Here is a 13,019-nt window from a genome sequence, read left to right on the forward strand (position 1 = left end):
CTCCGCAAAAAAAAAAAAATTGTATTAAGATTCGTATTCTTAGTCATTTTTGGTCGGTGGGCAGCGCGCAAGCCGAGTGTCATTTTTTTCAGCATTTGTTTTGAAAAAACAGATTTTTGAAAACTTTTATACCTATTTTTGAATTTCTAAATTTTATTTTTTTTTTAATTTCTAAATTCAGCGATTCCACGACAAATTAGCAGGATTCATAATAAAATTGCTCCGATTTGGCCCAAATTTCAGACCATTAGTTTTTGAGCTCGCCCTAGACAATCTGTAATCATACCCCATTCACAGCCTTAATTTGAGAGCGCAAAATTTAAGATTTTGACAATGACCCAAGCAAATGACCACAAAGGGTTTAAAATGGATTTTTAAATTCATTTTGAAAAAATTACTTTGTGGCCTTGACATAAAGAATTTTACTTACCGTCATCAGGGGTGACATTGGGTCATACACATTTCAGCATTTTTGTATGACCCAATCTCACCCCCCAGACCCAATGTCACCCCTGATCACGGTACCAGCTATTTTGGAGGAGACCATAGTTCCATCGTAAATTGCTGTGATGACAAAGTGTGACCTTGCTGGTGGCCTGTGGAAACGGCTCGTAAACCTTTGACCAGCGATGGTTAGAATCGAGACGGCTAAAAGAAAGGGGCGCGCCAATGTGGGACAGGGAAGTAATTTGTGATTGTAGACGGTATTGTTTTGATTCGCAGTATGTTGAGCCAACTGCTGTGGATGTACCTGAACATCGCAGAACGGGGTTTCTCTTCTTCCTATTTTTATCTACCATCTATATTCTGTTTATTTTGTTTCACTGATTCTCTAACACGCCTTCTGTTTATTATCGTCCATTTGTTTTCGATTTTACTTTTTTTTATTCTCTTATCTCTCAGCGCTTTTCCACTCTATTTTACTAATTGATGCTTCTGTAACAAACTGTCTGTTTTCCCTTAATTTGGCAGCGATGTCAATTTTGTTTGTCATGTGCTTTTTCTTTATATATATTACTATCTTTCTTTTACTATTGATTCTTTAAATAGTACATTTCTTTCACTCTCCATTGTTTTCAATCTTCACCCTTCTCTTCAAACAAGTGAGATTCGAGTCTTTACTCAATATATTGAATGATCAAAGTCACACACATAACATTATTGTACTTTTGGTAAACTTTTGAATACCATGCTTAGGTCCAAAACATTGTAACAAAACAGACAGACAGACAGAAGAAATAGCAACAGATAAACACGACTCAACATTAGGGAAGATTTCAGGAGAAAACAGTACACAGTAAATAACAATTAGTTTTTGAATTCAAAATAAAAATAAAAAAAACAGTTTTTGCTTTAATGAAAATTGATAGGCACACTCAGGTACACATATTTGTCTGTGTTTCACAGACTTTTGAAGTTGTGTCCAGTTTCGGTGGCAAATTTGCTACCCTAGTGGTGGGGATGACACCTTGAAAAAACTCCGTCATCCCCACCGCTAGGGTAGCAAATTTGCCACCGAAACAAGCCCACCGCGGGGGGCAAATATGGGTTTTTATCATTTTTTGCTCTCGTTTACCTTCAAAATCAATAATTATGTGTTGATTCATGCCTAGAAATGCTAAAAGTTTATTAAACTTTTTAATCCTATTGAAAATTTCAAAGAATTTCATTTTTCGAAAATGTCGAAAGTTAAACAATTTGCTACCCGATTTGATTCCCACCTAATTTGCTCTCGAGTTTGCCCCCGAGTCTCCCACCGCGCGTAGCAAAGCAGGTATCAAATTTGATCTCAAGTTCATCTGTAGAAGAAAAATATGTGTCGGTACCTGTCGGGTACTCATTTTCTGATACCCGACAAGTACCGGCAAGCCGGGGGCAAAGTTTTGAATGCGTGTTTCGCAGATTTTTCTATGTCTGCTCTTGTGGGTGCTTTAAAAATTCAAAAATTCAAAAAATCACAAATTCAAAAATTCAAAAATTCAAAAATTCAAAAATTTAAAAATTCAAAAATTCAAAAATTTTAAAATTCAAAAATTTTAAAATTCTAAAATTCTAAAATTCTAAAATTCTAAAATTCTAAAATTCTAAAATTCTAAAATTCTAAAATTCTAAAATTCTAAAATTCTAAAATTCTAAAATTCTAAAATTCTAAAATTCTAAAATTCTAAAATTCAAAAACTCTAAAATTCCAAAATTCTAAAATTCTAAAATTTAAAAAGCTAAGATTTCAAAATACAAAAATGCGTCAAAACCTTAAATTTTCAATTTTTTTTTTAATTTTTAAATTTTTTTTCAATTTTTTAAATTATTTTTAATTTTTTTTTTTAATTTTACTTTTACAAAAGCATTATTTAGCATGTATGTGTTCGGTCAAAAATATTTTCAATTTTTGTGGAATTCCAATGTACAGCACCGCAAAAAGTTTTTTTTCGGCGAAAAAAAACTAATGATTGCAAAACAACTGGGCAGGTGTGAAATGCATTTTAAAACACTTTTTTCATTCAAATGTTGAGAACATAGCTTGTTATTTCAATTTTAATTTCTTTTGCCCCCTTCCCCTCCCCACGACCTGGACCAGAATCGAGGGACATAAACTACAAAAAATATTTGCAACGGCCTTATTTTTTTAAATCTTTTAATTTAAAAACAAAATTAAATATTATAATTTTTTTAAATTTTTTTTATTTTTTTTAATATTTTACAATTTTTTAATTTTGTTTTCAGTTTTTAAATTGTTTTTAAATTTTTATTTTTTTTTATTTTTTAAATTTTTTTATTTTTTTTTAATTTTTTTAAATTTTTATTTTTTTTAGTTTTTTTAAATTTTTTAAATTTTTAAAATTTTTAAATTTTTTTAAATTTTTTAAATTTTTAAATTTTTTAAATTTTTTAATTTTTTTAAATTTTTAAAATTTTTAAATTTTTTTAAATTTTTTAAATTTTTAAATTTTTTAAATTTTTTAATTTTATTAAATTTTTTAAATTTTTTAAATTTTTTAAATTTTTTAAATTTTTTAAATTTTTTAAATTTTTTAAATTTTTTAAATTTTTTAAATTTTTTAAATTTTTTAAATTTTTTAAATTTTTTAAATTTTTTAAATTTTTTAATTTTTTTAAATTTTTTAAATTTTTTAAATTTTTTAAATTTTTTAAATTTTTTAAATTTTTTAAATTTTTTAAATTTTTAAAATTTTTAAAATTTTTTAAATTTTTTAAATTTTTAAAATTTTTTAAATTTTTTAAATTTTTTAAATTTTTAAAATTTTTAAAATTTTTAAAATTTTTAAAATTTTTAAAATTTTTAAAATTTTTAAAATTTTTAAAATTTTTAAAAATTTTTAAATTTTTTAAATTTTTTAAATTTTTTAAATTTTTTAAATTTTTTAAATTTTTTAAATTTTTTAAATTTTTTAAATTTTTTAAATTTTTTAAATTTTTTAAATTTTTTAAATTTTTTAAATTTTTTAAATTTTTTAAATTTTTTAAATTTTTTAAATTTTTTAAATTTTTTAAATTTTTTAAATTTTTTAAATTTTTTAAATTTTTTAAATTTTTTAAATTTTTTAAATTTTTTAAATTTTTTAAATTTTTTAAATTTTTTAAATTTTTTAAATTTTTTAAATTTTTTAAATTTTTTAAATTTTTTAAATTTTTTAAATTTTTTAAATTTTTTAAATTTTTTAAATTTTTTAAATTTTTTAAATTTTTTAAATTTTTTAAATTTTTTAAATTTTTTAAATTTTTTAAATTTTTTAAATTTTTTAAATTTTTTAAATTTTTTAAATTTTTTAAATTTTTTAAATTTTTTAAATTTTTTAAATTTTTTAAATTTTTTAAATTTTTTAATTTTTTTAATTTTTTTAAATTTTTTATTTTTTTTAATTTTTTTAAATTTTTTAAATTTTTAAATTTTTTAAATTTTTTAATTTTTTTAAATTTTTTAAATTTTTTAAATTTTTTAAATTTTTTAAATTTTTTAAATTTTTTAAATTTTTTAAATTTTTTAAATTTTTTAAATTTTTTAAATTTTTTAAATTTTTTAAATTTTTTAAATTTTTTAAATTTTTTAAATTTTTTAAATTTTTTAAATTTTTTAAATTTTTTAAATTTTTTAAATTTTTTAAATTTTTTAAATTTTTTAAATTTTTTAAATTTTTTAAATTTTTTAAATTTTTTAAATTTTTTAAATTTTTTAAATTTTTAATTTTTTTTTAAATTTTTTAAATTTTTTAAATTTTTTAAATTTTTTAAATTTTTTAAATTTTTTAAATTTTTTAAATTTTTTAAATTTTTTAAATTTTTTAAATTTTTTAAATTTTTTAAATTTTTTAAATTTTTTGAATTTTATAAATTTTTTAAATTTTTTAAATTTTTTAAATTTTTTAAATTTTTTAAATTTTTTAAATTTTTTAAATTTTTTAAATTTTTTAAATTTTTTAAATTTTTTAAATTTTTTAAATTTTTTAAATTTTTTAAATTTTTAATTTTTTTTAAATTTTTTCCGTGCTTGATTCGATTTTTCCGTGCATAATTTCATTTGATGCGATAGCAAACAGGCTGAATACCGGGTAGCAAAGTGAAATCCCGTAGAACTGAGAGCAAATTTGCTACCGCGACAGGTACCGCGATGGGGTTGACGTCGGGTGCAAATTAGCTTTGCTTCGATGTTTGCACCCAGCGCTGGAGATGCACTTACAAAGGGGTTCAGGACCTTGAGGGCTCCATTTTTAAATAGTATAAGTTGAATTTTATCATTGAATATTTTGAAATAAAATACCAATTATTAAAAATAATTGAACGGAACCGGGCTTAAGAAACCAAAATCGACAAAACACAACTTGATTCAGTTGAATGGCTTTATTGACGAATTACTCCAGCGACTGCACATATTTTTTCACTTCCCAATTGTCATATACCGACTCCAAAGCCAATTGGCCGGCCCGCTGTATCTTAATGTTCCTGTTGCTGCACCTAGTCAGCAAATTCTAAACCTGGAGACGAAGCCCGCTTACTTGAGCTTGGAGAACAGCGTCTTGTTGACGCAATGGTCCAGCTCGTGCAGGTAATCGAACAGCTCCTCCACGCAGGTCTCGGTCGTCTGGGACTTGCTGTGGACGCGGTCGTTGCAGGCCTGGTACTTTTCAAACAACCGTGGGGCGCTACCGTGCTCGGCGCATTTTTCCTGCAAAGATCAAAACAAACGGAGAAGGATTTCGAGGTTAGAGAGACACTTTGCGAGTACAACAACAAATATCGATCCGGAGGGGCTTGTTCAATTTTAAAATCCCTTGCGAAACACTTACCCGGAGGACCGTCTGAGGATCGACAATGTCCTCTTCGTCGGCCTTCACGGTCGGAATAAAGGACAAGAATCGTCTAAAGGCCATTGCTTGATCGTGCGCTTACGGGACTGCCGAATCTGCAAATGATAGTAAATCGATGTAAATATTGCTTTCTTCATGCGACAAACATTGCAGTAGGTAATAGTATTGAGGGAAACAAGTTTTTTACTTTAAACTACTAAAATTTTACGAGTATATGCGGAAAATTACCTAAAAAATCGCCAGAATCAGCTACCACCAAGTGATGTAACTTTCGACAATTTTCTACACAGTAAAGTGACAGTACGACGGTCTCGCTTGTCAATTGACATGTTGACAAGAAAAAATCTCACCCAGTGCTGAAAATATGAGATCATGTGAAAAAATAAGAAGTATGTACAGGGGGATGGCCACTTCCAGATACATAAAGATTAGGGCGTTTCAGCCAAACAAAAAAGTTCTCAGATTACGGCAAACCGAGGTTCCCCTTGTAGAGGATACCCATAGGAACTCTCATGCCAAATATCAGCCCATTTGGTTGCGAATTGGCCTGTCCCCAGAGGTTTAAAGTTTACATGGAAATTACTATGGGATTTTTGTGCTTTTCGTTCAATCGTTCCTACAGGTCTGGGGACAACATGGATTGATTGATTGATTGATTGATTGTTTTTATTTGACAGAAAAAGCCAGCAAAGTGCTGACTGAAAAAACTGTTTCTTTTCAATGTGCAATACAAATTAAGTAGATTACATGTCATTGAAAATTAAATATCTTGACTTTTTTTTGATAAGGTCCTATAAACAAATGTAAACATTGAGTGTATCCCTTTCACACCTTATGTCAAAGTCCATCGGAGTAAGCGGGATACACTCAATGTTTACATTTGTTTATAGGACCTTATCAAAAAAAAGTCAAGATATAAATGTAACGACAAAGTTGATGCGGCTGGCTCCAGAACTCCATCGGCGTAGACCTTTTAAGGAGTTCGGTTTCTGGCGATTAGAGGCTGAAAATAAATAAAAGAAAACTACCAAGATAAATGTGTTCAAGATGGATACAAATACAAACGAGGGAATGAATCGGAGAATTAACTAACCAAATAATTAAGCGAAAATATTAACGGACTTTAGAAGTTTTTCTATGATGTCAGGTCGGGATAAACACTGCTTTAGTTGATTTTTGAAGATATTTAAGGATGAACTTTTACCAAATCTATTGTTAAAATAATTATAAAGCTGAGCTCCATTGAAATTTATACTGCGCTCACCAGGTACTGTGGTTACGTTAGGACGATTCAACAGATCGTGATATCTTGTACCATATTGATGGTTAGAACGAACAAATTTAGTATTACTATGGGTTTTATTACTTAAGCAAAGGTAAATGAAACTACACACAAAGAAAAAATACTCTAAATTTAAAAAGATCGTTCGTTGGATTAAAAGTTCGCGTTGGTGAATATTCGTAGAAAGTTCAAACTTTTTAATTTAAAAGTTGGAAAGTTTTTGATACTACCATGCACTTCTGGAACAAAATCGTTGTATCGGTAAAAGTTTTTTACTTTTATTATAAGAAGAAACTTTTTATGGCAACAATAAATAACATTTAACATTACAGTGATGATTTTCGAAAAATGTGATGGAGTTTATTTCTATTTTTATTTTTATTTTAATATTAAAACTGCTGCTTATGCTGCTTAACATCGCGGCCTACATTTTGGAGCGCGACAGCGATGTAGAGAACAGGGTGGTCTCGTTAACGGCCATCATCAGGACAGGCTTGGAGGAGTTGGCCATTGGGTGTTAATTCGGGAAGGTAAGTCGACGTTTTCCGACTGGGAAGTAAAGCGCCTGAACCGATAGTTCCCGATCACATCGTCCTCCTTCGGAATGGCACAGATGTTGCCAGTTCATCCGGCCGAAGCTGCGCCGTCGCGAGTTGAGAGTTTGCGGGCGGGAGTTGCTGAAAAAGTTTGAAAGTAAATCAAATTGGCTAGACACTGAACACATTCTCAATACTCACCGTTGACTTCTTCGGTATTCCAGGTAGATGTTCTTGATCAGGTTCGTTGGATCTCGCTCCAACCTCCGGAAGTAATCCGAGTACGTCAACTCCAGGACTTGCGGCTTTCGTACAGATGGTTCTTCCAGAACTGGTGCAAACTGTTCTTCCGGATGTTTAGGTAATAATCGTCAAACATGTCACGCAACGAGAAATGGACTGCGGACACTCAGGACATCCCACACTGTCCCGTCATCACTTCCGGCACATAATGCTGCTGATGGTCGTAAACCGCCGGCACCGAGTGCAACATCCGCGCTGACCACCTCCAATCGCTTCTCGTCGTTTCCCTCTTCCGTCGGATCCTTCTCCTCACCATTAAAATTAACTTTATCGAATACAACCGGTGCAAATTCACATCCGCATAAACGGCGTCCTACAAAAACAAACAAAATCAGACACAAAAAAAAACTTTCCCCTAATCCCCTAACCTTGTTCCGCACCATCCTCCTTCGAAGGTATCCGCGTCCAAGTCCTGGCTGCAGACGCGTTCTGTTTTGATTGACGTCGTGGACCCCCACTCACTAACCACGGAATCATCTAAACGTTTGTTTACATTTTGGACTTAGACGTACACGGTTTCACGAGAACGATAAAATGAAAGAAATTATACAGTCGAATTAAAAGTTAAAACTTTTAAATAAGTTAGCAATGAGATTTTCAAAAACTGTAGCATTAAAAGTTTTCATTTTCAAAACAAGAAAAAAACTTTTAATGTAGCAAATTTTAACCACTTATTAATTTAAAAGTAAGTTACTTTTGTCATTACCATAATATTTTTTTGTGTGTACAAACTTGAAACACATATATTCCCCTGACAGGTAAAATATTATTCTTTACATACAAATCGACTGTGTGACTACGAATAGGAAGATTTAAGATGATTTTTAGGATTCTATTTTGAGCTACTTGAAGTTTATTGATAAGAAGACCACATGCATTACCCCAAACAGCTGTTACATAGGAAAGTATAGAATGAAATAGAGAATGATAGATGAGAAAAAGAACTTTTTGAGGAAGCTTGTGCTTTATTTTAAAGATGATACCAGTGATTTTATGAAGTTTTAGTATAAGAGCGTTGATATGTGCTGACCAATTGGGTACTAAAGCCCTATGTAAATTTTTATGTACAACGGTAAAAAACACGATTAAAACCCATTTCTGATCACTTTTTTTCATTTTAATGCAAATTTTTTTTTTTACAAGACAACATTTTTTCGATGGATCAACTATGGTCCCCTTGGAACGAGCTGTCAAGTAGGAGCATTTCTGTCAAGAAGGACCGCGAGGATAATTTTTCAAAATTGATTTAAAAATCCATTTTAAACACTTTGTGGTCGTACAAAGGGTCGTTGTACTCAGAAAAATAAGCTTTATCGCTGTAAACAATAATATCAGCAATCTAAGCTTCATTTTAGGATCCAATTATAATATTTTCAGGTATGAAATAAATAGCTTAATTGATATAAACGAAAATATTTTTGTGAAGGCCGATTTAACCTGTTCATTATCTGATTCGAAATAAGGGAATGTTTTAATCAACCAAAACCTAACTAATCAATTGAGAATGTAGATTATTCAAGTGGACAATTATTTTTTAAAGTCACTTATACCATAAAAGCAAATCTCTTCTCGAAAAATGGTAATTGGAATGATTTTCAAAATTAGCGATCTAACCTCATTCTCGCGTTTTCAATCCGGATCTCAGAATTTTCAATGAAAAAGGCAACTTAGCAAAAAAATCAAAACGTCATTCGATAGAACTTTTTATTTCTTACCTCCTGTTAACTTTATTTTAATCCAAAAGATCAATTTTCTTTTAAAAAACCTCAAATGGTTTTCATTCCCCTTTGCACTTATCGCTTAAAAACGTAAACGTAACCTTGCACCAAAGTTCTCCTACTCGAATGTAGGTGGCGAATCGAGTTTTTAGCTTTGGTTTTGGGGGCCTATAGGACCTTTAAAAAAAACTAGATATTTTCCAATTTTTCCGGAAAATGTCGCTAAATTTTCTCAAGACTTGTGTATCTGTTTGAAAAAAAAATGGTAATTATCATGATTTTTGGAGTTCAACTCGGATAACACTTTTTTTGGTAAAGTGGGTCGAACTGGCAAAATCATGATTTTCATGATTTGCCGAGTTCGAGCTGGGGAAATATTTCACAGGTTAAGAGATTGCCTACCTTCGGGCGCTTTTGGATTTCTCTTTTGGGATTGAAATGAAAACTAAGTTTAAAATAAATTAACAACATGGCGCTATTTTTATTTTATTATTTTCACTCTAAAAACTCAAACAATTATAAAAAGTATGGATTTTGGAGTTAATGCACCGGGCAGGATCGCGTGACTCCGCCGATTTTCAGGTTCGGTGCCAAAGGCCGGAAGCACGATGACGACAACAGGCGAGTTCCGGTTACCAGTTCCACTTCCTTTGTGTAGTTTAGCCCAAGCGAGGCACGATTCTGCCGCTGGTGGCGATGGGGATCAGTACGATTTCGGGACCACAGAAGGGGACAGGGAACGGCAGGCAGTTTTTGCTGCAGCAGTAATTTGTTCGCCTCGTCGTCGAATCCCCTCTGTTAGATTGCGAGTGTTGCTCCGGCGTTCTTGACCTGCTTGACCATGCTCAGGAACGTTTCCTGCTCGTACTCGCACATCTTGCGGTAGTCCTCGGTCGAGGTCACATCCAGCTGGGATTCGGCGGCTCGAACGGGCCACGACACGAGGTGACCGTGCAGCGTAAACTGCAGCTGGTGACTCTCCTTCACGACAACTACACCGTGTGGTCCATGCTGCCGGTCATGACGGTTCCGGTTCTGGTGCCCTTGCTGGTGAAACACCTGGATGCCGCGGAGCTCCTCCTCCGAGGCATGATGAACTCTGGCCGGACCGTTCGGCTGCTGGAACATGCTTAAGCTACCCGCCGAACCGGTGAGAATGTGCGCTGGAAATTTTGGAAGTTGTTAAAATTGATCCTTGGACGATTGAGTTGATAAAACTTACTGCGCCGGTACGCGGACGATCTGCCGACCTTTGGTGTACGTTTTGAGCCGCAGGAAGTCGATGCGGTCGCTGAGCCGGGCCGCCACCACCTTGTCCCCGGTCAGCTTGATGTTGGTGACCCCGTTCTTGCGGGTGTACTCCGTCTCGTGAATGCCCTGAAACAAACGCACCTCAGTTAGCTGCCAACACGACTTGAGATCTACGAGCTTACCTTCAAGTTGCCGGTGGTGCCGTCCCAGAACTCGAGCCGCCCGTCGGCGTACCCGATCACGATCCAGAAAGTCCAGACACCGGATCAGCGAGGTTTGGTAGGATTTCTTGCGCGCCGTACTGCTGCCAGGTTTTTGGTACATTTCTTCGCTGTGGTGTTGTCGCTGCTGCACGGTGGCCGCCTCGTAGTACGAATTTGGACCGGCTCCGCTCCCAATCCGCCATGGCTGAGTCATTTCTGTGAGTTCACGCGAGACCCTGAACATCCTCAAACGGTTGCGCCTTCGTTGCTGGGGTCATCGACGCCGCCGTGTTGTTCAGATCCCAGATGTAGATTTCCGACTCCGACGCTCCCGAGGCCAACAGTTAATTCTGGTACGGATTGAAGTCCATACTGCGCACCGCTCCGTTGTGTTTGACCTGCTGGACCATCAGCGCGTTCTCCCCGGCCAACAGCTTCGAAGCGCTGTAAACCTGGATGACGCCACCTTCGCAACCACCGACAATGACTCCGTTCGGGTTCGTGGTCGTGGCCGTACCAAAATCCAGCCGACTCCACACGACCTTGTGGGACCGGTGCGCACTTGTCTAACTTCCCACCAGCTTCAGATCATAGCTCGGATCTTCCAGATTAATCGTGTACAGCCCCAACACGGCTGCCAGATAGCGTCCGGATGTTTTTTCCGGGATTCCGGGAATGTCCGAGTTGACCTAAAAAAAAGGTTAGTTACAGATAAGCTTAATCAAGAATAAGTTTTACCAGTTTGAGGGTGGTCGAGTCCAGAACGCGTACTTGGTAGGGAGTCCGGAACGCGTTCTTGGTAGGGACAAGGGATCCATCGCAGATGGTGATAAAAATAATACGAAAGGACGGGAGGTTCAGCGAACCCCGTCGCACACCTGTGATGCGGCGATGTTATCGTTCCGGCCAGTCCGGCCCAAGGCTGGAAACGAAAAGGTCTTCGGAAAGTGAGGTTCTGTCCACCGGTGGAAATATTCCTCTTGCTAATCCGGCGGACGGATTCCTCTTGCGTCCTTGTCCAGTAATCCGACTTTTTCGACAACATTGGAAGGCAATCCGTCCACCGGTGGACGGATTCCTCTTGCAAAACCTTGTGCCGTAATCCGTCCACCGGTGGACCGAACCTTTTCGCCAACATTGGAAGGCAATCCGTCCACCGGCGGACGGATTCCTCTTGCGTCCTTGTCCAGTAATCCGTCCATCGGTGGACCAATCTTTTTCGCCAACATTGGAAGGCAATCCGTCCACCGGCGGACGGATTCCTCTTGCAAAACCTTGTGCCGTAATCCGTCCACCGGTGGACCGAACCTTTTCGCCAACATTGGAAGGCAATCCGTCCACCGGCGGACGGATTCCTCTTGCGTCCTTGTCCAGTAATCCGTCCACCGGTGGACCAATCTTTTTCGCCAACATTGGAAGGCAATCCGTCCACCGGCGGACGGATTCCTCTTGCAAAACCTTGTGCCGTAATCCGTCCACCGGTGGACCGAACCTTTTCGCCGACATTGGAAGGCAATCCGTCCACCTTCGGACGAATTCCTCTTGCGTAATCCGTCCACCGGTGGACCGAACTTTTTCGCCAACATTGGAAGGCAATCCGTCCACCGGCGGACGGATTCCTCTTGCGTAATCCGTCCACCGGTGGACCGAACTTTTTCGCCAACATTGGAAGGCAATCCGTCCACCGGCGGACGGATTCCTCTTGCGTCCTTGTCCAGTAATCCGTCCACCGGTGGACCGAACCTTTTCGCCAACAATCCACCGGTGGACGGATTCCTCCTGCAAAACCTTGTGCCGTAATCCGTCCACCGGTGGACCGAACCTTTTCGCCAACATTGGAAGGCAATCCGTCCACCGGCGGACGGATTCCTCTTGCGTTCTTGTCCAGTAATCCGTCCACCTGTGGACCGAACTTTTTTGCCAACATTGGAAGGCTTACCTGAAAATCAACCCGAAGCTCCGGAGCGCAAAAACAAACTAACAATAAATATTTAAGACGAAACATTTCAACGAATTTCAAAAATTTCGCTAAGTCCAAAATCGCACTTTTGGGAGTTCGCTTAACTGAACTCGTTTTTTGGCGATTTTTACCATTTTTCGAGTTCGCGAAATCACACTTTTTTCAGTTCGTTTAAGCGAACTGTCAAAAGTGCGATTTCTGAACTCCCAAAAGTGCGATTTTCAGTAACCGTGTGACATTTCTTTTTCACCGGGGCGTTCAAAGAAAACTGACAAAACCGTCATCAACATCATTGCGAAACCAGATTGCTGCAGCGCAGAACGAAACGGCCCCAAAACTCGCAACGACGGAATCCAATTTTTGCTGCGAATATCCGAACCAAAAATGCGACCATGTCGTCCGAAACATCCGCCCAAACCTCGTTCAACTCGTCACCGGCCTT

General features: G+C 35.5%; 2 protein-coding genes and 1 pseudogene across 2 annotated transcripts; all 3 read right to left on the reverse strand.

Moving 5' to 3' along the window:
• Window positions 1-4,842: 4,842 nt before the first annotated feature.
• On the reverse strand, window positions 4,843-5,637 carry LOC120417872 (cytochrome b-c1 complex subunit 6, mitochondrial). Its single transcript, XM_052710043.1, has 3 exons — window positions 5,555-5,637; window positions 5,304-5,420; window positions 4,843-5,182 (listed from the first exon to the last, which is right to left on the reverse strand). Exons 2-3 carry the CDS (start codon window positions 5,385-5,387, stop codon window positions 5,009-5,011), a joined length of 258 nt encoding a protein of 85 aa, XP_052566003.1. The 5' UTR covers window positions 5,388-5,420; window positions 5,555-5,637; the 3' UTR covers window positions 4,843-5,008.
• Window positions 5,638-9,451: 3,814 nt separating this feature from the next.
• On the reverse strand, window positions 9,452-11,435 carry LOC120417915 (uncharacterized; annotated as a pseudogene).
• On the reverse strand, window positions 10,437-12,453 carry LOC128093414 (uncharacterized). Its single transcript, XM_052710042.1, has 2 exons — window positions 10,597-12,453; window positions 10,437-10,540 (listed from the first exon to the last, which is right to left on the reverse strand). Exon 1 carries the CDS (start codon window positions 12,451-12,453, stop codon window positions 11,512-11,514), a length of 942 nt encoding a protein of 313 aa, XP_052566002.1. The 3' UTR covers window positions 10,437-10,540; window positions 10,597-11,511.
• Between the last annotated feature and the right edge of the window lie 566 nt (window positions 12,454-13,019).

The sequence above is a fragment of the Culex pipiens genome, chromosome 3 (assembly GCF_016801865.2).
Source record: "Culex pipiens pallens isolate TS chromosome 3, TS_CPP_V2, whole genome shotgun sequence".
Lineage (NCBI taxonomy): Eukaryota > Metazoa > Arthropoda > Insecta > Diptera > Culicidae > Culex > Culex pipiens.